The sequence below is a fragment of the Antrostomus carolinensis genome, unplaced genomic scaffold (assembly GCF_000700745.2).
Source record: "Antrostomus carolinensis isolate BGI_N321 unplaced genomic scaffold, ASM70074v2 scaffold13898, whole genome shotgun sequence".
Taxonomy (NCBI): domain Eukaryota; kingdom Metazoa; phylum Chordata; class Aves; order Caprimulgiformes; family Caprimulgidae; genus Antrostomus; species Antrostomus carolinensis.
In genome coordinates this window covers 16,597-39,818 of record NW_010333772.1, presented here as the reverse complement: position 1 = coordinate 39,818, position 23,222 = coordinate 16,597, and the positions used below count along the sequence as shown (strand labels likewise).

General features: G+C 39.5%; 1 protein-coding gene across 1 annotated transcript in view; it reads left to right on the top strand.

Moving 5' to 3' along the window:
* The window catches only part of OSBPL11 (oxysterol binding protein like 11), a 40,115-nt gene that overhangs the window by 11,731 nt on the left and 5,162 nt on the right, over positions 1–23,222 (top strand). Inside the window, exons 3-11 of the mRNA XM_010173984.2 lie at positions 3,965–4,033; positions 5,101–5,276; positions 6,199–6,278; positions 7,289–7,471; positions 11,175–11,376; positions 15,636–15,781; positions 17,448–17,588; positions 19,705–20,203; positions 21,863–22,049. Coding sequence (XP_010172286.2) covers positions 3,965–4,033; positions 5,101–5,276; positions 6,199–6,278; positions 7,289–7,471; positions 11,175–11,376; positions 15,636–15,781; positions 17,448–17,588; positions 19,705–20,203; positions 21,863–22,049 — 1,683 coding nt within the window. The remainder of the gene's footprint in view (positions 1–3,964; positions 4,034–5,100; positions 5,277–6,198; positions 6,279–7,288; positions 7,472–11,174; positions 11,377–15,635; positions 15,782–17,447; positions 17,589–19,704; positions 20,204–21,862; positions 22,050–23,222) is intronic.

Below are 23,222 nucleotides of genomic sequence, written 5' to 3'. Positions count from 1 at the left end.
AAATTCCCTGGCCACGTGGTGTGGGAATCTGTGCTGGGAGACTATGATTTAGTGCCTGTAAGGTCTGTGCTTTGACACTTTTATTTGCTTATTTGTTTGCCTCTAGGCCCTTACACTGTCAAGGAAAATGTTTGAAATATCAGCCAAGTTTTTCATACCCTTCAGGCAGGCCAATCCAACACTTGCATGGGTCTCAAAGTTTGCCCAGCCTTTGGCAGGGTAAAAGCTAAATGTAGTCTTTTGGGTTTGTGCAGTTCTATTGCAGATGCATGAACACAGCTAACAAGGAAAATAATTTTCCAAGCAATATTGTCCAAGAGACGGCTCATTTAGCCGGGGCCTCTGTTCATGCTCCATCTCTCTGGACTTTGGCTCTTCTAACGTACTCTGGTCTCCCAAAAAGCAAGGCACAGCTCAGTCTCTCCTCCCTGGCAGTCAGCATGTTCTGTTCCTCCTCAGCTGCAGAGGTTAGTCCGTGAGGAATCTCTCCTGCAGCTGATCGCCATGGACCTCGGGATCCACACCAGCCACCACTGCTGCTTGTTGGGCTCTTCTGTACCGAGATTGGGCCACCAGTGCTTAGCGTGATTCTGTGACCCTGTGCAGGCAGATGAGGTCTTTTTGCTTGTGGATAGGAGCTGCCTGCTAAATGTTCTTCTGAGCTTTACCTTATACACTGAGTTACAGCTCTTTTGTGTGAGATATGGGGGTGTGGGGACTCCCTGCCTGCCATGTTAGGGACTCTGAAACGCAGCTGGTCATTCCATGTAAAACTGCTCCCTGGATGTGGAGATCGATGTGCAAGAAGGATCACAGTGTCACCTAATGCAAGTGGTCAGTGCCAGGAACTGTCATCTCAGCCATGTTCATGGGGCCTTCATTTGTGATCCTAAGTGTGATCTACTGCTGCTGCTCAGGACGTGCTCCAGTTACAGCATTGGCTGGGGCTTCCAGCTTGCTTCTGCTTTCCTACCAAACACTCCTCTTTGAACCCACTGTCAGCCCTCAGATTGGCAGTGTCAGCTCTGCTGGAGGTGATGGGCTTGCTTGTCCGCAGTCACTTTCTCAGACTTCTTTGGGGGGCTGTTTTAAAAGTGTTTCAAACCATCAACTTTTGGGACTACTGAGGATAGAGATAGGAATTATTGAAGAGGAGGCATTTGGAGAAGTTTGGGTCTAGTCAAAGTGAAAATCCAAGTGGAGAGTAACATGTGGGTGAAGGGAAAATGTAGTCAAGTTCTCACTCAGTGTGGAAGTTCATCACTGAAAGGGCTGCATCCCTTGCTGTGGTGACTTTTTCCTTTTTCTAAAGACTGACAAAATCAGTTATCTCATCTGTCACACTAAAAAAAAGTTGTCAAACTATTTTAATCAATAGTTTAATTTACTGTTGCCAGTTAACAAACTGTTTAATTTACCCTTGTCAGATGAATGCACTTCCAAGGCCGTGCATATTGTCCTGCTGTGTTCATTGCCATCTAAAGTCACTTTTCTGATTTTTCTTGGGTGCTGTTAATCATACCTGTGATCTGGGCATGTTAGTTAACAGCTCTAGCCCAAGTGTGCAGGGCTCTGTAGGAAGCCTAACTGAAAAGCAAAGGTGAAGCTTGCATTCACTAAAACTGCAAAACAGTTAGCTGTGAGTAGGAACAATTTTCAGACACTTAAAAACCAAGCTCAAACATTTTTATTACTATGCAATCTCATAATTTTGAGCTAAATTAAGACAGTGAGCAAGTCTAAACTGTACTTCCCTTGTGTGCCAATAATAACAGATGAGAGGCATCTGCAGAGAATGAGTTTGCTTTTGTCTCCTTTAGCATTTTTGTACATTTAAAATATATGGTAGCCTGCATACCCTCTGCTTGCCTTGGTTTTCTTTTTATCTGTAGTACCGCTTAATGAGCTGTTAGAAATTAAATTCCTAGGTAGTCCTGTGGGCTGCAGGATATTGCTGCAATACTGATTGCTGCAGTAATAGCTAGAATGCATATTTTTATTTTTAAATGTAACATTAAAAATCGGCAACATGGTTTTTTTTCTTCAAAAATGTACGTTCTTGCATCTCTTGAATGGCAGTGATATGACATTGATTTACATGGCAGTGATTTATTTTGAGGTTATCTTCATTAGTGGCATCCTAAATAGCTTAATTTAGGATGAAACTTATTTCTGTTATATTCATTGAACTGTCAGGTATCTAATCTGATGATGCTGTCACTGTTTATAAATTAAAACTAGGCAGAAGCTTCAGCTATTATTTGAAATTTACCCCAATACTTTGTCTGAGGATGTTTGCAACCAAAAGCCACTGATGAAGGTGATCCCTTGGCTCTAGTAGTCCTGGTTTTCCTCCCCTTTCCCCTTTTGCTGATACGGCATGCTCTGCCCTCTTCATAGAATCACAGAATGGTCTGGGTTGGAAGGGACCTTAAAGATCATCCAGTTCCAACCCCCCTGCCATCAGCAGGGACACCTTCCACTAGACCAGGTTGCTCAAAGCCTCATCCAGCCTGACCTTAAACACTTCCAGGGAGAAGCATCCACAGCTTCTCTGGGCAACCTGTTCCAGTGTCTGACCACCCTCACAGTGAAGAACTTCTTCCTAATGTCTAATCTAAACCTCCCCTCTTTCAGCTTAAACCCATTTCCCCTTGTTCTGTCACTAACTGCCCTTATGAAAAGTCCCTCCCCAGCTTTCTCGTGGCCCCTTCAGGTACTGGAAGGCCGCTATAAGATCTCCCCAGAGCCTTCTCTTCTCCAGGCTGAACAGCCCCAACTGTCTCAGCCTGTCCTCACAGGAGAGGTGCTCCAGCCCTCGGATGCTGCTCCAATGAACTCTGAATAGTTTTCATTTAATCTCCCAACATACTGCGAGCTACAGAAACTTTAATTTAAAATTTAAATAAGGTGGCTGAAATACAAGTTTATTTTTAAAAAAGCAAATAGTTGGTGTCTTACATTTGGGTCATTGTTCCAATTCTTCATTGGAATAATAGTCACTTGTTTCCTCAGGCTGGACCTGAGTTGCCAATCAAGAGTGTTTTCAACACAGGGTTATCCCTCGCTGTAAGAGGCAGGGACACTGAGGTGGCATTTCTAGAATTATGGGAACGTACTGTATAAAGTAGGTCTCTGAACTGTGGTTTTGAGATGATTAGCTTGTAGCTGTAAGACTTGTAAGCTTTATTTAGGACAATTGATTTTCAGAAGTGGAAATGTATTTTGCCTGTAGTGATATTGAGCCTCTGTGCTGAATGCTCTCAATGGGTTTTCATTTTTGATGGATGTTGCAAGTTGAGGCTTTGAAAGAGAAACTACCTGATTTTCCTGCCAGGTCAGAGGAGGAGGGGATGTTTTGGCTCCTGTTTTACGTGTCAGAATATCCTCATGTGACCTGCACCCACATGTTGTGTTCTGTAGAACATCTGCTCAAGAGCATGATTGTTTGTGTAGTCAGGCAGGGTCCTGGACATTAAAGATAAATAGAACCACGTTGGTGCAGGAGTACCTAGGGACTGTTTTTAGTTAGTCACCATGATCAATCTTTTGTTAATAAGCTAGTGAAAGTCAGTTTTATTCAGGAGTCCAAAAACACAATACTTGCTTAGAAAAAGGAGCAGGACACAGAAGAAGTGTGGCTGCTAAGTCTTTAATTGCCTGAAACTAGTACAAATGTGTCCAGAAATGCTGCTGAATGAAACACATTTGGTGAAACTAATTACGACTTGAAATTGTTGGGAGTTTAGTAAATCTGGTTAAACTGTCCTGTGAAATTATTTTAGAAACAAGACTGGCAAATCTGTTAAGTGTTAATAGTTTTATTAAAATGGTAGTGCCATTCTAAAAATTAAGATGAAAAATAATATTCTGAGAATAGATAATGATGATCAAAAGCTGGGAAGATCTAAAATTTAATTGGTATTATCTGATTGCTTTTCTCTCTCTCTTTTTTTTTTAACAGTGATCACATGGAAAATATTTATGGCTACTTAATGAAATATACCAATCTCGTCACTGGCTGGCAATATCGGTAAGTCTTTTATGGTGCTTCTTAGTGAAGTTGGTCTTGGCAGAATTTAAACGAACATGGTTCAGGTTTTTTTACTACTACTTGGATTTCCCTTTTTCTATTAGGCAAACTTTATGGAAGTCTCATGCTTTTCTCAGTGTAGATTAAGCGAATGTGCAGATGAATAATATTTGTATTAAGGCATGAATAAGAAAAAATGCATTGGAAGTATGAGGACATTAACTTATTTAGTGACTCATAACTATGTTTGTATGTGTAAAAAGCATGTATAGCATTGATTTTTTTTTTTTTTCCTTTTCCATTAAAAATATTGTATTTGTTTTTTTTCTGCGGAGTCTTCAGTTTTATGCCAAATCATGCCACTTAAAAAAAAAAAAGTAATCTTTACTGAAAATTCAAGCTCAATTTTCCCTTTAGTTCTCCAAGATGTCTGTCTCGCCTGGAACAACTTGCTTTTCTTTGCCAGATGAAGCTCTGGTGAGGCTTGATGCTGTTCCTAGAGCAGCACAGTGCAACCAAATTACTATTGGGGGAACAAGTCCTTAGCATACCCCACTGGCCAAATTCCTGTGCTACCTCTGCGTGCAGTGGCTTCTGCCAATAAACTTGTCGTTAAACTCAACTAAGTAGTTGAAGCATAATGTCCACTTCAATTTTTTTTAAGTCTGGAATTGCTTCAGTTTCACAGTTTTATATCTCAACTATTTTGTATCTGGGACTGTTTTACCCTTAATTTGTGTAGTTTAAGGATGTATTAAGCCTTAGAGATTCAGGATTTTCTTTTGATTCACAAAATCTTGCAATAGCTGTCTTCTGTGGGCGTGGCTGTTCTGTTGTGCAGTCTCTGCTCTCTGAAAAAAAAACAGGTAAGAACTTAATTTTTGTATAGTCTTGTTGGGGACATAATTCGTGTGTTTGGGATTGTGCCAACTCGAGTCTTTCAGTCCTAACCCTGTCTGAGCCCACTTGTAATGAAAGTCTTGACTTCTCCCAGTACCACCCCTGCCCAAAAAGAGGAAAAGGATGAGCTGGTTTTATTTAGTGTGTTTGCTTTGTTATCGTTGCAGATTTTTTGTTTTAAACAACGATGCTGGCCTGCTGGAGTACTTTGTGAATGAGCAGTCTAGACACCTGAAGCCCAGGGGTACCCTGCAGCTGGCTGGAGCTGTAATTTCACCCAGCGATGAAGACTCTCACACCTTCACAGTCAATGCTGCCAGCGGGGAGCAGTATAAACTCAGAGGTAGGACCTGGATTCTTGGACAGGGGATTCTTCCACTAGAGGACACTCCCAGCTCTCACCTGAGGCTGCTCTGCTGGCCTTGGCTGCAGGTCCAAAGCGAGAGGACTGGTTTGGTGGACTGCTACAATGGGAGTTATATGTGAGGCTTTCATCCTACTCTTCAGTTAGGAACTGTCCTTTATGGATGGTTCCATGCTCTGAGTTTGATGGCTTTCAGAAGGCCATGAACTTCAGATGCATAGAATGGGGGTTAGTCTTCATATTTAGTGTCCTTAAATTGTACTGATTCAAAGTTTTCTAAATCACTGCAGGTAACAGTGCTGTGGTGATGCTTCCAGGGAACTACATGATTCCTAATGTTCAGTTTGTTAACCTCCTTGTGGTGGTTATAGGAACCTTACTCTCTGACATTCACTGATTTTGTAGGCTATGGAAATCTGGGATAATATCTTTTAGTATTTCTTCCCTTGAAGTCTTGCTGCTGTTTTCTAATTCAAAGTACCTTACTCTTATGCCAGGAAAATATGTCATGTTGTTAGATTAAGATACGTGTGAGGGGAATTATCGTTTGTGAAAGTTATTTCTGTATTCCAAAATTAAAAAAAAAAAAAAAGAAAGCAAAAGTACATGCCATTTATGTTGAACTTGGTTTCTGTATTCCAAAATTAAAAAAAAAAAAAAGAAAAAGTACATGCCATTTATGTTGAACTTGATTTAATGTTATACTTAATTACAGGTCAGCTGAATGAGTTTTAGATTAAAAAAAAAATATACTTAATTACAGGTCAGCTGAATGAGTTTGATTAAAAAAATTTACTTTGCACTGTTAGTCTTATGACTGTTTTAAAGAATTAAACAGTCTTTTTTGCCCATACTTTGAAATGTCTTAATTGACCTAATCCTTCTAATTTGCTTTTATTAGCTACTGATGCTAAAGAACGGCAACACTGGGTTAGCAGGCTACAGATATGCACGCAGCATCACACGGAAGCTATTGGAAAGGTATTGTATGACTGATATTTTCGTGGGCAGAAATAGTTTAGGTTTGTGGTAGAAGCTGCAAATACAACTATCTCGTTATCTAAAACAAATGCTACAAAAGGGTGTGTGGTTATGCTTGTAACTTATGTCAAGAAACATTTTTCTGAGTAATAGCTGACTTACAACAGAAATATGCTCTAGGAATGGAACAAAGAGGTGTCCATTTGCCTCTGAAGAGCTGAATGGTCCTCCATGAGCTGGTGTTTGAACAGGAGGCAGAGCTGAAAGATCAGAGTATTAGCCCAGTATTTTTCAGTGGTTTTGCATTTTTTAATGAATGAGGAAACAGGTCTTCAGTGTTATTGAAGCTCTCCCATTTTGGGAGCTTTATTTTCTTTTTAACCTTTACTTTTTTTTTTTAACCACTCAACAGCCCACAGATACATTTAGGATTAATTCCTATGTTTGAGAAGCAAGTCCTCAACACTGTATCTGGGGGTTGTTGCTTTCATTTGCAAGCAATGCTAGTGATTGCAAGTATAGTGTATTCTATAGAACTTGTATTCCTTGTTGCCATAACACCTATTCTGATGCCTGAATAAAACCTTGCTTTTAAGATAAGATCAATATCTTGTAGCTGGCTTTGTTGTAAGAAATAAATTCAATTAGTAGTTCTAAATGAAATCCCATTCTCTTAAATGTGAGCTCTGTCCTTGCAGGATCTGTTAGGAGTCAGTTTCTAGTACTGTTGCAGATCAGAGACTAATTTTCAAGTCAGAAGTGATAAATTGTGATCAATCTTGTTTCACAGATTGTTCATAATTAGACTATAAAACTGTCAACAGTCAGCAGATAGTGCAACATACCTATTTAGCAGTTGATACCAGTACATTATTAGGGCTTTGTCATCTGTCCTTGCTCTATTAAAAATTAAGAATTAAACTGTTCTGCTGTATCTTTCGAATTAGGATATTTGCTGATTATTAGGAATGAATTGTAAGTGTTTCTCAATATGCTTGTTTATTCACTAGAACAACCCTCCTCTGAAATCTCGCAGCTTCTCTCTTGCATCCCAAGGAAGTGCCAACTCTCCTGGTGTGCAAAGGCGACTCAGTCAAAATGCAGTTTCCTTTTTCAATGTTGGACATCACAGATTGCCAACTGGAAAAAGAGTTCCTATTATGCAGCCAGATCACCTTGTAGACGTTAGAGAGGTTTGTATGCCTTAAATTATCTTACAGTCTTTTGAAAGAGCTGCTCTATTTGTAGGACTGTGGAAAAACTTGCTATTCTTAGTTGGATACAGTCGATATCCAGTCAATAGCATGTCCAAAGCTGTTATTGCCTAGCTGTGTGAGGGTAAGTAACTGGCCTTGGCTAATTGTGGAAGTATTATGTGACTTTTGTACTTCACAGTAATATCGTGATGTAGAATTTTGCATGTTCTCACTCTTGCAAGTTGTAGCACTACAGGTGACAAGGGAATATCCTTAAGGAAATATAACATCCCATGCTATGATGCTGTTATATCGTAGGCTTTTTTCTTCACGTGTCAAGATGTAGAAGAATTAACAAGCTGTACTTGTGTCTCCTATGACTGAGGAGAAATTGGTCATGACTGATGTTTAAGAATGCTCATTCCACTTTCTGGTATGCTAATTCATGTGGATAAATTGTCTAGGGATGGATGTGACTGGAAAGAGAGCAAAATAAAATGAAGAGTTTGGAAGTATGCTTTTTTTAATACACACTCAAATGTAGTGTATTTTGAAAAAAAAAACCAAAAACAAAACAACAACAACAAAACCCCACAAAAAACCCAACCAATAATTACCTTTCTGTCTTGACTTTCTGAATGGACTAGCTACTGGTTGATTTAACTTGTCAATATTTACAGGGTAGATCATGCAAATCTAAAGCTAATACCACAACAAAATTTGTTGCTGAGTTACAAACCTGTGTTACTTAGTAGTAGTATTGATATTAATGAGTGTCTCAGTGTTAGCAGTGTAATTAGTGTAGTGTGATACCTTTCTTGTAAAAAAAAAAAAAAAAAAAAAAGAAAAAGAAAAAAAAAAGTTAGCAAATAAGGATCTAGGAAGCATGAATAGTTAGAAATTGTACATGGAGCACTCTTCTGTCCCAGTTTGTCTGTATTTTGAGCATTGTTAACCTTAAAATATGTGGCTGAGCATTGTGGTAAGTTCATCAGTGCCAAGCTGTAAATGGGCATTGAAAATACTTGCCCTGGTATGGTGTGCTGCCATCGTCATTGTTCCTTGATTTAAATCGAGTGCTGTGGTATAATTACTCAGTAAGCTAGATGAGGCAACTGCCTTTTTAGCCCTTGGAATCTGTGAATCCCTCTGTCCACAGCAGGCTGTTCTTGCAGATGTCTTGCAAAAGGGTAACTGCTGCCATCCTGTTTATATCCTCTAATAACAATGAAGTCTCCTATAGTGCTAATGCAAAGACACGTGAAGTCCTGTCAGATACCCAGGGAAACTTCGGCTGGCATCCTGTGGCTTCTGCTTTTTATGAGCTGCTTCATCTGCTTTATCTCCTGAAAGAGAAGTTTGTCTTCTCAGGTCCAGTGCATCTCCTCACCCCCTGTCTCTGGGGGTCCATCCCCACTCTGTCATTGAGCATCTCTGGGGTCTGAATTCAGTCACACTTGCCCTTGGGCTTGGCTTTTCTGCTCCAGTGTGGAGTCCTCCATGGCTGACACATGGGTATCTGCTCCACTGCTGAACTTAACTTCCATGGGCTGCAGGGACCTCCTTTGCCTTCTCCTGCTTCATGGGGTTGAACTGGGTGTCTGAGATTCTGTCCTCCCCCTCCTGCTCCTTCCTCCTGGCAAAGAAGCTCTGTCTTTGTTTAGGCCCATGGTCTTTTGTTCAGGTCAATGGCCTCTCCTCCAGGTTATCTGCACCTTCTTTTTAGGACAGTCCTTCCCCTCACAAATATGGATTCTCAGAGGCATTTCTCTATTGCTAATTGGCTCAGCCAGGGCTGGGGCTGCACATCGTGGAGCCAGGGGAGCCTTCGCAAAGCTTCCCCTTCCCCACTACCAAAAACTCTTCCCTCCTCCCCTCTCCCCCCCCCCAAACCCAACACCAATGCTTACCTTTCTTTTTATGTAGTTGAAATACTGAAAGGGCAGGTGCATGCCTGTTACACTGGAGCATGATACAGCTTGAATTCTTGTACATTCAGTTTGAGAAGCTGTGGCAAGAACAGTTTCTCTTTCAAAGGATCTGCTGCATGATGTTCTTTATTCATTTTCCTGCAAACTGCGCTGTAGCTGGTTCTTCTGTCAGTCCCTTTCCCTTCTACTTCCCCTTGTTCTTGGCTGGATACCTGTCTCCGTGCTGACTTGGAGACCTTGCTAAAGAGGAGATCTCAGAGGATCTTTGTGCTGACTTGCACTAAACGCAGGTGTGTGTGTTTACAAAGTGGGAACTATAGCCTGTGTACTGCTGACAGATTTTGAGTTTCTAATCACAGTGCTTTTTCCTCCACCGGCACTGTTTTTTGTTTTTCCCTCCTCCACACAAATCTGAGTGTATAAGCAGGAAGAACTTAGGACTGTTAGAAATATGTTATTTGAAAGGGGAGATGTGCCTATTTGAACTTCAATGCTGGTGTAGCATGGCTTGTCCAGTTGTCTGGCCTGGTCCTGGAATGAGGTGCTTGGGTGCTACTGTGTAGTATATTACTAGTTATAGTGATTTGCCAACTAATTATTCATGTCTTTCTCCTTTTTTTTTTTTTTAATCCATCAGTTTTTCAAAGTATTGGAAAAAAACTTACACACAAAGATGTATATCACATTAATGCCTGAAAGAAAATAAGGCACAAGTTCCAGTTAAATGCATGAATGTATCTCGGGTGCTTTTAAAGAAATTCTTCTGCTCTGCTAAATCAATCTGTTCTTACATTTAACTTAACTGTCAGAACACTAATGATCAGAGTAGTGCTATCCTGTTGCATTAATGCCTTTTGTTGTACCTCTCCAGAAGAGGTACTAGCACGTATAGAAGTTTCTGTTCATCCCTGTGACTCAAAATCAGGCAATGTTTTGCTTCTGTGAGTAGAAGGAGGAAAGTATGTGGGTTGTTGGAAGATCACAGTGTGCTCCTCGGTGGTTGGTGTGCTTTGCTGCTGTATCTGATGCAGGCAAATGTACTGTTGCAGGTTCTGTGATGTAGGAGTGTGTAGCTCTGTGTCAGCAGGAAGGAGGAAAGGAGCTTGGGGGAGAAGAAGGGGAACAGTGACGCCAGGAAAGCTGTAGTTTGAACACATGATGAAGGGGAAAATCTTGCTGCTTTTTCTTCCCACCCCCCTGCAAAGTGAATGGTGCGACAGTGATCCTAAGTGTGGTGGCACTGCAGACAAGAAATGAGTCCTGTTTGATTTGAGCCAAATGGGGTGATACAGGTCTTTTCCTTTAAAGTTCTGGACCTCTTCTTGTACAGAGTGAAAAGATTTTGATACCCTTGGATAGTATCTCATAGATGCTCTACTAGGCTGTGCAGAGCACAGAGCTTAATTACTTCTCACATAGGGTGTGTGGGGTGATTTTCCTGCATGTCCCTATCATCCAAGCATGAAAGTGTTTGATATTTACTGCAGCAAGTATCATCTTCAAACTCCTCTCTGCTTTTTTTTTTGAAGTCACTTTGATATTCTTTTGCTTGTTAATAAGGTGCCATGTATTGCCTTGGGAATTTTATCGTGCATTCAATGACTCTTTAGTAGCTGCATCAAGAAAAAAGTACAGTTAACTGTACATAATCTATTACCTTTTAGTTTTATTAGCATCCTAAAATCATTTAGGACCCTCTGTGTGCACAGCCAAACACATACCACACAACGTGCTTCCATTTCCTGATAAATGACTGTTTTGTTTGGCAGATGATGTCTCAGGCTGAGGGCCAGCAGAGAGACTTGATCAGGAGCATAGAATGCCTTCCTGTCTCCGGTCACCTTACATCCTTGGATCAAGACCTATTAATGCTCAAAGCAACTTCCATGGCAACCATGAACTGCTTAAATGACTGTTTCCATATTCTCCAGTTACAACACGCGTCTCAACAAAAGGGATCCTTACCCGCAGGTGGGTATAGATGCTCACAGAGAGCAGAACCCTGTAACAAATCCAAATCCTTTCCTTCTTGCAAAAATACTTGTTGCACTAAATCCAGTTTCAGATGGATATAGAAAACTGCTGGCTGTCTGGTTTATTGTGATTTTTTTTCTAGAGCCTGACTTGCTGGTGTTGGGTAGAACTCCTGTGCATTTATTTTTTTTTTTAAATTGTTTTCCCTATTCTATCAAAAAGTCTCTGACAGCAGCTGAATTGATGTAACATTTAGTTGTTGAGAGCACATCACAACAGAAGGAAGAACATAAGACACCACAACAAGAAGGCTGGCTTTAGGATGTAATTGCCTGCTCAGAAACAGTAATAGTGAAAGGAGACTTTTATGGGATTACAGATTCTAGAATATGTGGTGTCCAGTACAACTCTGTCAAATGTCATGCTTTTCTTTTTTTACTTTTACTTTTTTTTTTACTTTTTACTTTTACTTTTTTTTACTTTTACTTTTTTTTACTTTTTACTTTTACTTTTTTTTTACTTTTTACTTTTACTTTTTTTACTCTTACCATTTGCAGAGGTTATTATTAATACTGTTTATATATCAGTGTTCTTGCTAAATGTGCTAAGATAAGTGTTGCATTCCATTCTGAGACCAGAGCAGACTTGTAAGCAAGTGCAAGCTGGTTAAAGGTAAAAAAGAAATAATAAAAAAATCTCTTTTCATAAACAACCAATCCCTCCAACAAACAAACAAAAAAAACCCCCAAACCATACTGCTGATGGCTGTGGAATAACAGGCATTCACAGAGAGCAGACAAATATCAATTGTGCAGACATAGCAACATCCCTTCCACTCAAGTAGGTGCTTACCAGAATCATTCCACCTAATTTGTGTGCAACATATGGAACTGGACGTGTCCTTTCCTGTTTTTAAATTCTTTTGTGTTTTACTGTGATTTTTTTTTTTTCATGTGTTTACTTTGTGGCTTTTTGTGAGCAAAAAACTTTTGGGGAATGTCAAATGCTTCTCTCACCCAACAGACATGGTAGATATGGTAAGTATGTAAGAAAGTACACTCATAAGTTCTCTCTTATCTTTCCCGTATTCCTCTCATATTTGTGGTACTTGCTTTGCCAGTGCATATCATTTCAGAGCTCTAATTAATTTAGCTTTTAAGATGAAAAAATGTGGTATCAAAAAGTATTAAAACTATATAAAAAGTTTGTGATTCTTAAATCACCACAGGCATTAAAAGAGAATATGTGAATAGGATGAATTAAATTTTTTTACTGCATTTCAGTTCAAAATTTAATTTTAAAAATGAAAAAACTGGCTGGCGCCTCTCCAAATCTTTGTCTGAACTCCAAAGTTACTCATGCTGAAAGAACTCTTCCTGTTCCCTCGGAATTTTTTTTAACCATTGATGCATAACCGTGGGAGGTGTACCAGAAGTCTTTTTGCTTTGGCATTTTCGTGTGTGCACTAGTAAGGTGGGATTTTTTTTTTTTGACCCATGACTGCACCTGGAGAAATATGTGGGGCCCAAAGAGCTCTACTGTAGTAACTTGTGAAGAAGATAGAGGGTTTTTCTTAATTTTGTTGGGGTTTTTTTAATTTTTATTAAATTATGCAAGGAAAAGCTCCATTCATCTGACTGGTATTCAGTCGGTATCTTCCTATTAATCGCCAAATCCAAAAGCACTGCTTGGAAATGTCCATATCTTGAAGATTTCTGGTGATATTGTAGAGAGGTGGATGGGAGGGGAGGAGCAGCAGATTGGATGATACATTACTAGGGCCAGAGTTAAAAACAGACTATTAAAAGAATGTGTGCAACTATCTGCAGCCTTCCATGCTCCCACTGGTGTGGCCTTTCTAGAGACACTGCAATACATCTGTTCCTTTCAAGGACTGCATTTTTTTGTTTTTAAGTCTGTTTAGCTTAGATTCCACCTCCCCTGCCCTGACTCAGAAGGGATACTTATCCTTTTAACTCAGCTGGTGGAGTCTTTTTGGTAAGCTTCAGAAGTTCATCTAGAAAGGAAAAGAGTTGTGGCTTAATTCAAATGCTGCAGGAAGCATTTCTATATTTAAGCATAGGAAAACATAAAATGATGTAGGAAAAAATATTCAGTCAGACTGTTCTATCTAAAAAAATACATGCAAGCACTATTTAATCTTCCCAGGGTCATAAAGGCAGGTCAGCATACTTCAGCTAGATACGAGTGAGATGCAGTAGGAAGTGATGATAAGAGAAGACTTGTCTAACAGAACATAAATTTAAACATGAAGTGGAAGAAAGTATTTTGAGGTCTGTTAAAGTGGTACTTGACTGCTAAGAATGTGTTGGGCTAGTGCTTGTCAGGCTTAAAAAAACTCAAGGATTAGAAATTATGTAAGAGTGCCATTTTGCTATAAATTGCTCAAAGGAAAAAAAAAATAAATAACAGAAGAATGAAAATACTTCCCCAACTGCATCAAGGTGTACCATAAATCGCAGACTTAAAGATGAACAGGAAAGTTGCAGCTATTAACTTTCCCTAAATTCAAGTCAAAAAGTGATGAAATGTACTGGATTAGAAAAAAACCCACAAACCCCACATACTTCGTTATCATAAAGGTGAATTGCAGCAACAATTTGCAAGAAAAACATTGAAAGTGAAGACTATAAACTGCCAGAGATCTGGGTTGTAGCAGAGGGGGAGTGCTGACACCTGTTTAAAAAAAAAATGGGGTGAAGACTTTTAGGGAAGGAGGAGATCAAAAGTAAAGGGAACAGCTTCTGCTGACCCAAAACAGTCGAGAGCAGATTTGAATATGATCCTTCAGTGGAAGAGAAGTATTAGTGTGATATCCTGCCCACACACAATGATTAAAACACAACTGGTAGCTCAAATAACTTAAAAAACCCACCTAGAATTTAATGGTGAAGATTAAACAGAACTTAATAATAATAAAGTTTATTGTAGAAGTAGCTGGTAGGGAGTGGAAAAAAAAAAAGGGAGTCTACTTGTTAAATACAAGCTAATATAGAAGCAGTGAGTGTGGATTAAATGCAACCTAGAACATGCAATTAGAGATTATTGTCTTAGCTCAGAAAAGAGGTATGATGAAGAGGTTTTAAGGATGAGTAACGCCTTTTGAAAAGGTAAGTGTGACAGTGACATTCTGAGCATCTTATTTTTTTAGCTTCTTTGAAACTTCTGTTTAAATAACTTCTGTTTAAATTACCAAGGGATTCTCATTTCTCTACTATGTAATGGACTAATGAGTAACAGACTTGATGAATATAAACTGTCTTGCTGTGGAAAAAGTTGTCTTGTTCCATTAGTAAAGCTGGACTTTTTCCTGCCCCAGTATTTTCCTGATGGAAATGCTGCTGTTTGTCTGAATTAAGCTTACTCTGCCTGTTGTGGTTGAGTATGTGACCTAGTTGCAGGTAACAGAGGTCTGGAAAGAAAAGGTTGTGTATCATAATAGAAAGAGACAGGAGCCACCTTGGTGGAAACTGCTGTGTGGTGGTAGAAATTCAGACTTTCTAATAATTTCTGTGTTTGTAACCCAGACAAAATGGTTTGTTAGTTGGTGTATTCTTCAGCAGAAACTGATTGGAGTCACCTGTACATTTATTAGCCTTTGAAAAAGAATGGAACATTTGTATTATTAATGAGGAACCTGATCTGTTCTGATAAATTAGCTGGGAGTAACTAGAGATGCTGGAATCATTGAGTGGGTAATAGCTTTCCAAGCCCTACAGCTTTTCTTTTTTTTTTTTTTTTTCTTTTTGAGCAACTATTATTTATTTAACAGTGTGTACTTGTCTGCAGCTGAGAAAAGACTAATACAGTCTCCAGAAAAATCTCTGGCAACAAAACTTTTTCTGCTTTTTTTTTTTAGTCTAGAAGCCAGGTTTGAGAACCTGGTAAGTGGTGGGCTTTCTTTTTTTTTAGTACCAGTTAAAGAAAATTTATAACATTCTGTGATACTGGGCTCTTCCTGTAGTGTCTGATTACACCTTTCATGACACCAACTAGTTTCTGCAGTCCAAGTTGCATGTATTACAGCTCGCCAATCGCAGTGTTTGTGCTAATGATCACTGAAGGTGGTGTCTCATTGCACCACCTTTGTTTAGTGGCTGCTGAAGGGATTGGCTGCAGGAGGAATTGGCTGCTTTCAGTTTATTCCTTTCAAAAACAGCTCTTTTGTGAAAACTGCTATTTACTGACCTTCCAGAGGATGAGCAAGTTTCAGCGCAAACTTTCTTTTTCTTCAGGAACAACTATAAGTTGGTTGGAACCGAAGATATCTCTGGCAAACCACTTCAAAAATGGAGCAGCTCAGAATTTCCCAGCAGAGATAAACAAGCCAGCATCTGTCAGAGAGGAGCAGTCCATTGTAGAGCCCTGCCAGCTAACAAGGGTAAGGTAGTGTATGCATCCCAGTTCTGTGGGGAATTATTTTGAGGAATATCTGTAAATGTTTCAGTCATATTATGTGAATATGATTTAATGACAATTCTTCTCACACTTTTTCATTAGATGTGTTGGAGGAAGAGTGAGTACGGTTGCAGTAAATTGAACTTTCTACCTTGCTTTTTCAGTAAATTTTTGCTGCTTTCTGTAGCTAGCTGTCCAGTGGAGGGAACCAACTGGGACAATAATGCAAGGTGCTGTTGCAGTAGTCCCTTGCATTTTGATCTAAACCAACTGGAAATTGAACTGCAAAAAACCTAACTGGAATTTGTGCTGCTCTCAAAATGGGCCTAAGAAATGCTGCCTAAGTAGATAAGACACCAATTTGCTGGTCTCCAGCTATTAAATCTCCCCGTTTTCTTTTCTAGCTCTTGCTGTGTCTATTTTTCTTAATTTGAGCAACTCTCATCACTTGTCTTCAGTGTGGCTTAATGTATTTGAAATACAGCCACAGTCTGTATCATTATAAATGTCAAAATTGATTTGAAGTGCAAAATACTAAAGTAAAAAACCAGCAGGGATTATGATAAAGAACATGTTTTCCTAACTAAGCTAGAAAAATCATAATTACATTCTTTTTATACTAGTTGGTTTCACGCAGTTGTTTGGATGAGACTGTATCATTGTGACAGGATAATGTGCTGTTGTATGTCTCTACAACAGCACTGTGCTATCTTATAGCAAAATTGAAACAGAAAAGATTTGTTTCTGTTTCTGTAGTTTATGGATTTTTTTAATAGATCTGAGTAGTTGCTACTAAGTTTAAAAAAAGAAAAATTGAAACAAACCAGGAGCTTTCAAATAAATCACTAAATTCCTTCTTTCTTCTAATCATTAAGCGAGTTACAGTTCGGGTGCGTAATGAAATATGAGTAGCCTTATCACTCCCTTCAGATGTTGCTCAGCTCCCTTATTTACGATAGCAGGACAGTGTAGCATCCCTGGAAAGGAGTCACCTGTGTGATACTATGGTTTTCTCCAGAGTTTGAGCTTTGTGTGAAGGTTTGGCCCCCTGTTTTTGACTGTTGAGTGCTCATAAATTTGCCATGAGCTGTGACATTTGCTCCAGGAGAAAGGGCTTTGGTTAGGCAGAGACATGTTGCTGCCCTCCTGTGGCATTTGATGCCTCTCCCCTCTGCATCTGGCTCCCTCCAGCTCTTTGCACCAGGAGGATGGGGCTCAGAGTAATGATGGCAACACTGGAAAGCCTGAAGTAGTGTGGAGGTGGAGGGATGTTACTGAGGTGGTTGGAATTTCTGCTAGCATTTGCTTCGCTATTTTTGTGTATGTGTTCGATGCTTACCATTTGTTAGCTCACAAAACTTACAGGAAAACAGGTCACATTTGCTTTTAAGCTTTTTTTTTTCTCTCTGACCTGTGAGAGAGGTGGTGAGAAATCTTAGCCTGAATTCTCTAGATGAAGTCTGCACTGAGTTATCTTAATGTCCCTTTAAATTCTTCAAAAACCATTTATCTTGGGGGGTAGATTCCATTGTGCAAGGCTTTGTTTAGTTTTTTTTCCATACATGGACAGTTAAATACAATATGAAGTCCTTTTGGATATTGTCTGGCCAGCCACATCTTTGAGCTGATGTTTATGGCTCTTATCCCAGGAACCTGAAGAAATAAATTCAGATGAGGAGCTGGAGGATATCTGTGATGATAAAGAAGATGATCTAGGAGCAGTGGAAGAGCAGCGCAGTGTTATCTTGCATCTCTTGTCTCAACTGAAACTTGGCATGGACTTAACAAGAGTAAGTAACTGAAGTGTGAAGCCTGGTTGCAGTAAAAGTGAAGAGCCATTTTAAACTCAGCTCCTGTATTGAACAATATTGAGTGTAGTGTGAAACTGTGGCCTGTAGCAGCCTCAGGTCCCAAGATCCAATGTCCAAGTTTGTTGTGGGTTTTAAGTGAAACGAGCTGAGGGAGTGGATTTTCTTTAATGCAACTGGTCATCTTTTCTGTTACATTCTTTGTTTTCTACTATGTTGGCTTCCCTGTAGTGGCCTGTTTTCTTTCTGATATTTGCACCTTACTCCTTCTGTGCTGTTTTCTGTCGCCTTCTCATATTTTTATGTTTCTGCTTTCCTTCCACGATTGTTTTTCTCACTTGAGAATGCTTTTATGTGCAACTCACATAACCCTACACCTGTATTCAACCTGCTTCGGAAAAGAAGTTTTCTTTTGGTTCCCCATTTTCTATCCTCAGATGTCTGTTTAAGCCTCTGTCCTTTCTCATTTCTGTGTTTGCTCACAGCTATAGCAAGAAGGAGCAAAGTTATATTGGAAAGAAGTGAGTTTGACACTTCAGTGCAGATCTCAAAAGCAAGCAGCTTTGAAAAATTAATGCTCAGTTGCTACTAGACAACTCGGGCAGCAAATTGGGGAAAATTGGGCTGCTCCCAGCTTCTGTTCAATTCACTCCTGTCATGACTTCTTACGATAAGCACTAGATGCTTTTAAAGCAAAAATGGATTTTGCAGTGGCATGGAATGAGAAAAGCACTCTCTTTCTTGGAATTATAGACTATAATAATTTTTTTCAAGCTGTGTTTTTTTTGAGCACAAGCTGTTTGGCCACTAGAAACACTTGTATTGTGGAGCTTACATTTCACAATTTGGGGAAAAAAAAAAGTGGTAAGAATGGGCCGTGCTGCCTGTGGGCCGGACTTAAACCCCTGTTGCTTAATCAGGAATTCATTAAGTCATTGGAACAGGTTGCCCAAGGAAGTTGTGGATGCCCCCTCCCTGGAAGTGTTTAAGGCCAGGCTGGATGAGGCTTTGAGCAACCTGGTCCAGTGGAAGGTGTCCCTGCTGATGGCAGGGGGGTTGGAACTGGGTGATCTTTAAGGTCCCTTCCAACCCAAACCATTCTATGATTAGTTCAGTTATGTTGAAGGTTGGATTTGGTCTAGCTTCTTCTCTTAGTTGGAACACACTGTCAAGTCTCTCCCAGTTGTGACTTTTGGCTGTGTGTAGAATTGTCTTTAGTTTGGTGCAGGCAAAGCATTGAAATGCGACAAGCCTGACTTCAAAACGCGTCATGAAGTCGTTAGAATGGCATTTAACTTAAATATCGGGGTACTCAAATGAAAAGCAATTTTAATATTTCAGGTTGATGTTGCAACAACGTGGCAAGTGTATTTGGCCTAACTTGAGTCTTATGTCTGTGCTCTACTTCTCTGAATGCAGCTGATTTAAATAGATTGTCTTGATTTCATGGTTGAGATAGTCTGTACTGCTCTTTACGACAGTTATGTCTGGTTAGTTGCCACTACAGGGAAGGAAAAGAGGTGTGATGCCCACAGACTCTTACTCTGCAGTATTGCTCTTGGCCCAGCAAAGGACAGGGCTGCTGGTTTTTGTAGTGGTGAATATAACTGGGAAAGTATCAGGCCCTCTGCACAGAGGTTGAGGATCAACCTATGCTATGTTATTTCTCATGGGTGCTTATCCTGTTTGCTGTGGTGATCAACTCTACTTGTTTTTTTCTCTGTTAGACAAAACCTTTCATAATCTCTGCTTCGAACCTTCGTTGCTATAGTTTGAGCTCCTTCCTGCTTGTTTTCTCCTGCACAGACACGTGGAACAGATTCTCTCTTTGCAGCTCTTTTTTTTTTTCTTTTTTTTTGGGGGGGGGGATGCTCTAGCCCTGGCAGTGCTTATTGGTCTTTTTTCTCCTTGTGAATTGCTTTTCTGGGACCCCTGATCACTGTATTTTTCTTGCATCTTAAAAGAGGGACAAGGAAGTTCAGTCTGAAAGTGTGGTGTCCAAAACAGGAGAGGATCCTCCACCTGAGAACTTCCCTTATAAACACGCCTATCTCTCTGTTTTATTTACTGGAGCCTTTTGGGTTTTCTTTTGTTTCAGGTGGTTCTTCCCACTTTTATTTTAGAGAAGCGATCGTTGTTGGAGATGTACGCGGACTTCATGTCTCACCCAAATCTCTTCGTTGCCATCACAAACGGCGCTACCCCCGAGGAGAGGATGATCCGCTTTGTTGAGTATTATCTCACTTCATTTCACGAAGGTCGCAAAGGAGCCATTGCAAAGAAACCATACAACCCAATCATCGGGGAGACCTTCCACTGCTCCTGGAGAATGCCCAAGGGCCAAGTAGCCACTGATGCTGGCAATAACTTCTCTGCTCACTCACCTTCAGAGCAAGTAATTCTGTCTAAAGATGTAGAAGGCCAAACAGAGCTGGACTACTATACGGTGAAATTTGTAGCCGAGCAAGTGTCCCACCATCCTCCTGTCTCAGGGTTTTACGCTGAATGTGTAGAGAGAAAGATGTGTGTCAATGCCCATGTCTGGACAAAAAGTAAATTCTTAGGAATGTCAATAGGAGTGACAATGGTTGGTGAGGGTAAGTGTGACTTCTGTCCTTTATGACTTTTATAAAGCTGTTAAAATATTAGTTTGAGAGGAAATTTGATGTTGTAGGACTCTGGCAGAAATAAAGATGAACGCTCATCTTTATTTTCTTTCAAATACTTTTAAAAAACAAAAATTGCTTGCAGAGATAGCTGCTATTGTGTGTTTTCAGATTTTTTTATGTACTTTTAAATTTTTCCTCTAATCTCTGTGTTCTTAATGTACAGTCATTCAGTGATTTCTTTATTTTTACTGTTTACAAAGTACAGAAGATGCTACAAGTCCTCATTATAAACAGCGAGTTTTCGTACATGACAAAAAACTAGATAGGTTTATACTTTGCCAAAAATCAGGATTATATTTGGAAATAAAATTTACTTTTAAACCAAAGATTTGGAAATAAATTTTACTTTTAAACCAAAGGACAGATACTGTAATGTCATCTGATATTTGTGAATATTTCTAAAGCATCTGCAAATTAATTTGCATCAGACATTTATTAAATAGAAGTGTTGTTGCTTTTGCATATATTGCAATTATGTATCTTACTATGCAAGTTTTAATTTTCTTTAACTAGAGAAATTGGATCCTTTAGGGAAGAGGAGGTTAACTGCCCTTAAACTGCTATTACCCTTTAATATTAGTCCTTACTGCAAGAGATGAGACAGCATCTCCCATCCTGTGTCCCCTGTGTGTATTGCTCAGCATCTGGGACTTCCAGGCACTTGCATCTAAACTGTGTATCTCACAGGGGAATGAGCATGACGGGGATGTGGGAGGCACATCTTGATGCTTTTCCTGTACTGGGTAATTTCTGAAGTTAGTATCTCCCCCAGGGCATTTCTTAAATCATGTCATCAGTATGAAAAACATGAGGATTTCTCAGAAGTAACACGAGGTGCACAGTGATGATATGCCACGGAGGGATGGGTTGATGCGGGCACCAGTCAGTTGTCATGCTATGCTCTTGTAATGGCAAGAGGTAGATCTTGTGTTTGGTTTTCTGCAGGGTTTTTTTTTGTTTTTAATAGGTATCAAACAAGCCCACACATCTTAAAACACAAATTAAATTCTGGTTTTTATGAGATTCTTGACATTCATTGCAAAAGCTGCTGTCAGGAAAGAGTTGGGTTTATCTTGACAGAGAGGTGAGGTAAGGAGGATTGTCTCTGCTACTTGCTTTCAGGTAGGGTAGGATATATTACAGAAAGGGAAAACAGAACAGGAATACGGACCTTCCTCAGGATCTGCAGGTCAGGATATTCATTTGTTATTTGCTTTTGGCAGCGTAAGTCTTGTGTTGCCGTGCTCCAGAACCATCAGTAAGAGTGACCAGCCCTTTTACATACTACTGAAAAGTATGTTGCTCAGCACAATATTGTACTTTATGGAGCAATATTATTAAGATGAATGTCTTTTCCCAAAAGAAACATAAATGCATGTTAACTCAGGTTAGTACTTGCAGGAAAATATTTATATCTAGAAGCTGTAATAAATGTCATTTTTATGGATTGCAGGGGTTTTTTTTTAATTTTCTTTTTGGTGTGAGGGGCTATGAGGAAAAGTAATCAGATGTAGTATTGGATATCTGTTTCAATAACCTGTTTGGTCTTTTCAAAAATGGTGCTGATTCTTGTATTTCTTCACACAGGTCTCTTAAGTCTCTTGGAACATGGGGAAGAATACACGTTCTCTCTGCCCTGTGCTTACGCTCGCTCAATTTTAACTGTTCCCTGGGTAGAACTGGGAGGAAAAGTCAATATTAACTGTGTGAAGACTGGGTATTCTGCAAGTATTAACTTTCACACCAAGCCCTTCTATGGTGGCAAATTGCATCGGTGAGAACACATTTTTTTTTTCTCTTTTTCTGTGTAATCCACACTCTAGAACTGTAGTAGCTGTGTAACTCCCCTGTTCCATGTGCTGAATAATACTTGTTTGATAGTCTGAGAAAGCATAGTTTTTCCTGTTCAGAAGCATTTGATGGTGTCTTACTGTGCTCTTAAACAACAGCATAGCTAATCAACTGCAGCTCACGTGATCCTCGAGGAAAAATCAGGTTCCCTTTAAAGACAGTAAGGAAATTCCATGTTTGTCTGACTCTGTCCAAACCACTGAGAATACAGAGCTCCTGGCTTTTATTCCTGGCTGCCACAGATTCTCTTATTTCTGTTAGAAGTTGGTTAGTGTTTCCTATTTTTTGATTTGTTTTTTGTTTGAAATGAGGTTAATCTTACTGTCTTAAAGGGTTGCATGTTGTTTGCAACATGCACTGGAGTTGCACTACGGGGAACTCTAGTAAATAGTCTTCTGTTACTTATTGGTCTTAGGATTTCTGTATAAGAAACATAAGACTATCAAGGTTAAGCACCTAGAAAATCTCTAGGTAAAAATACTTTTTTTTTAAGACAAAAATGGTAATTGTGGTGGTAATTCTTCATGTGAACTAACAGGTAAAAGAGAAGATGAAGGTAAAGTTTGCTTGGGGTTACTTATAGCAGATTCTAGGAAGCACCTGCACACTCAGTGCAGAGGCTTTCAGAACTCATTAACATTGATGATTTTAGAGACTGTGTAGTAAGACTGCTGCAGATCAGCCTTGTGCTAATATAGAGACAATTAATTAAGGAAGGAGAAAATTAAGTAGTAGCCACACAAAGAATATCTGATTCCAAAGCATTTTGCTCTCAGCCATTTACTGGACTGTACTTATTTAAACCTTTCTTAGGTTAGATGTGTGAGAGATAATAATGAAATATGTAACAGCCCAGAACATCAGAACTTCTTAAACATAGGTTGGTCTCCCAGGTTGAAAAAAGCCAATGGTCTTCTCTAAATCACTTTTTCCCAAAAAGTAGGGTATGGCCATATTTTTTGTTTAAAGGAAAACAAAAATACTCCATCAAAACCTCCACCTTGAAGTGCTTTGCCCCACAACTTCCCATATATGCTTTGAGTTTAACTTGCAAGCGTAGCTCCCCTGTCCCAATGGCATCTGGGGAACTGAAGCT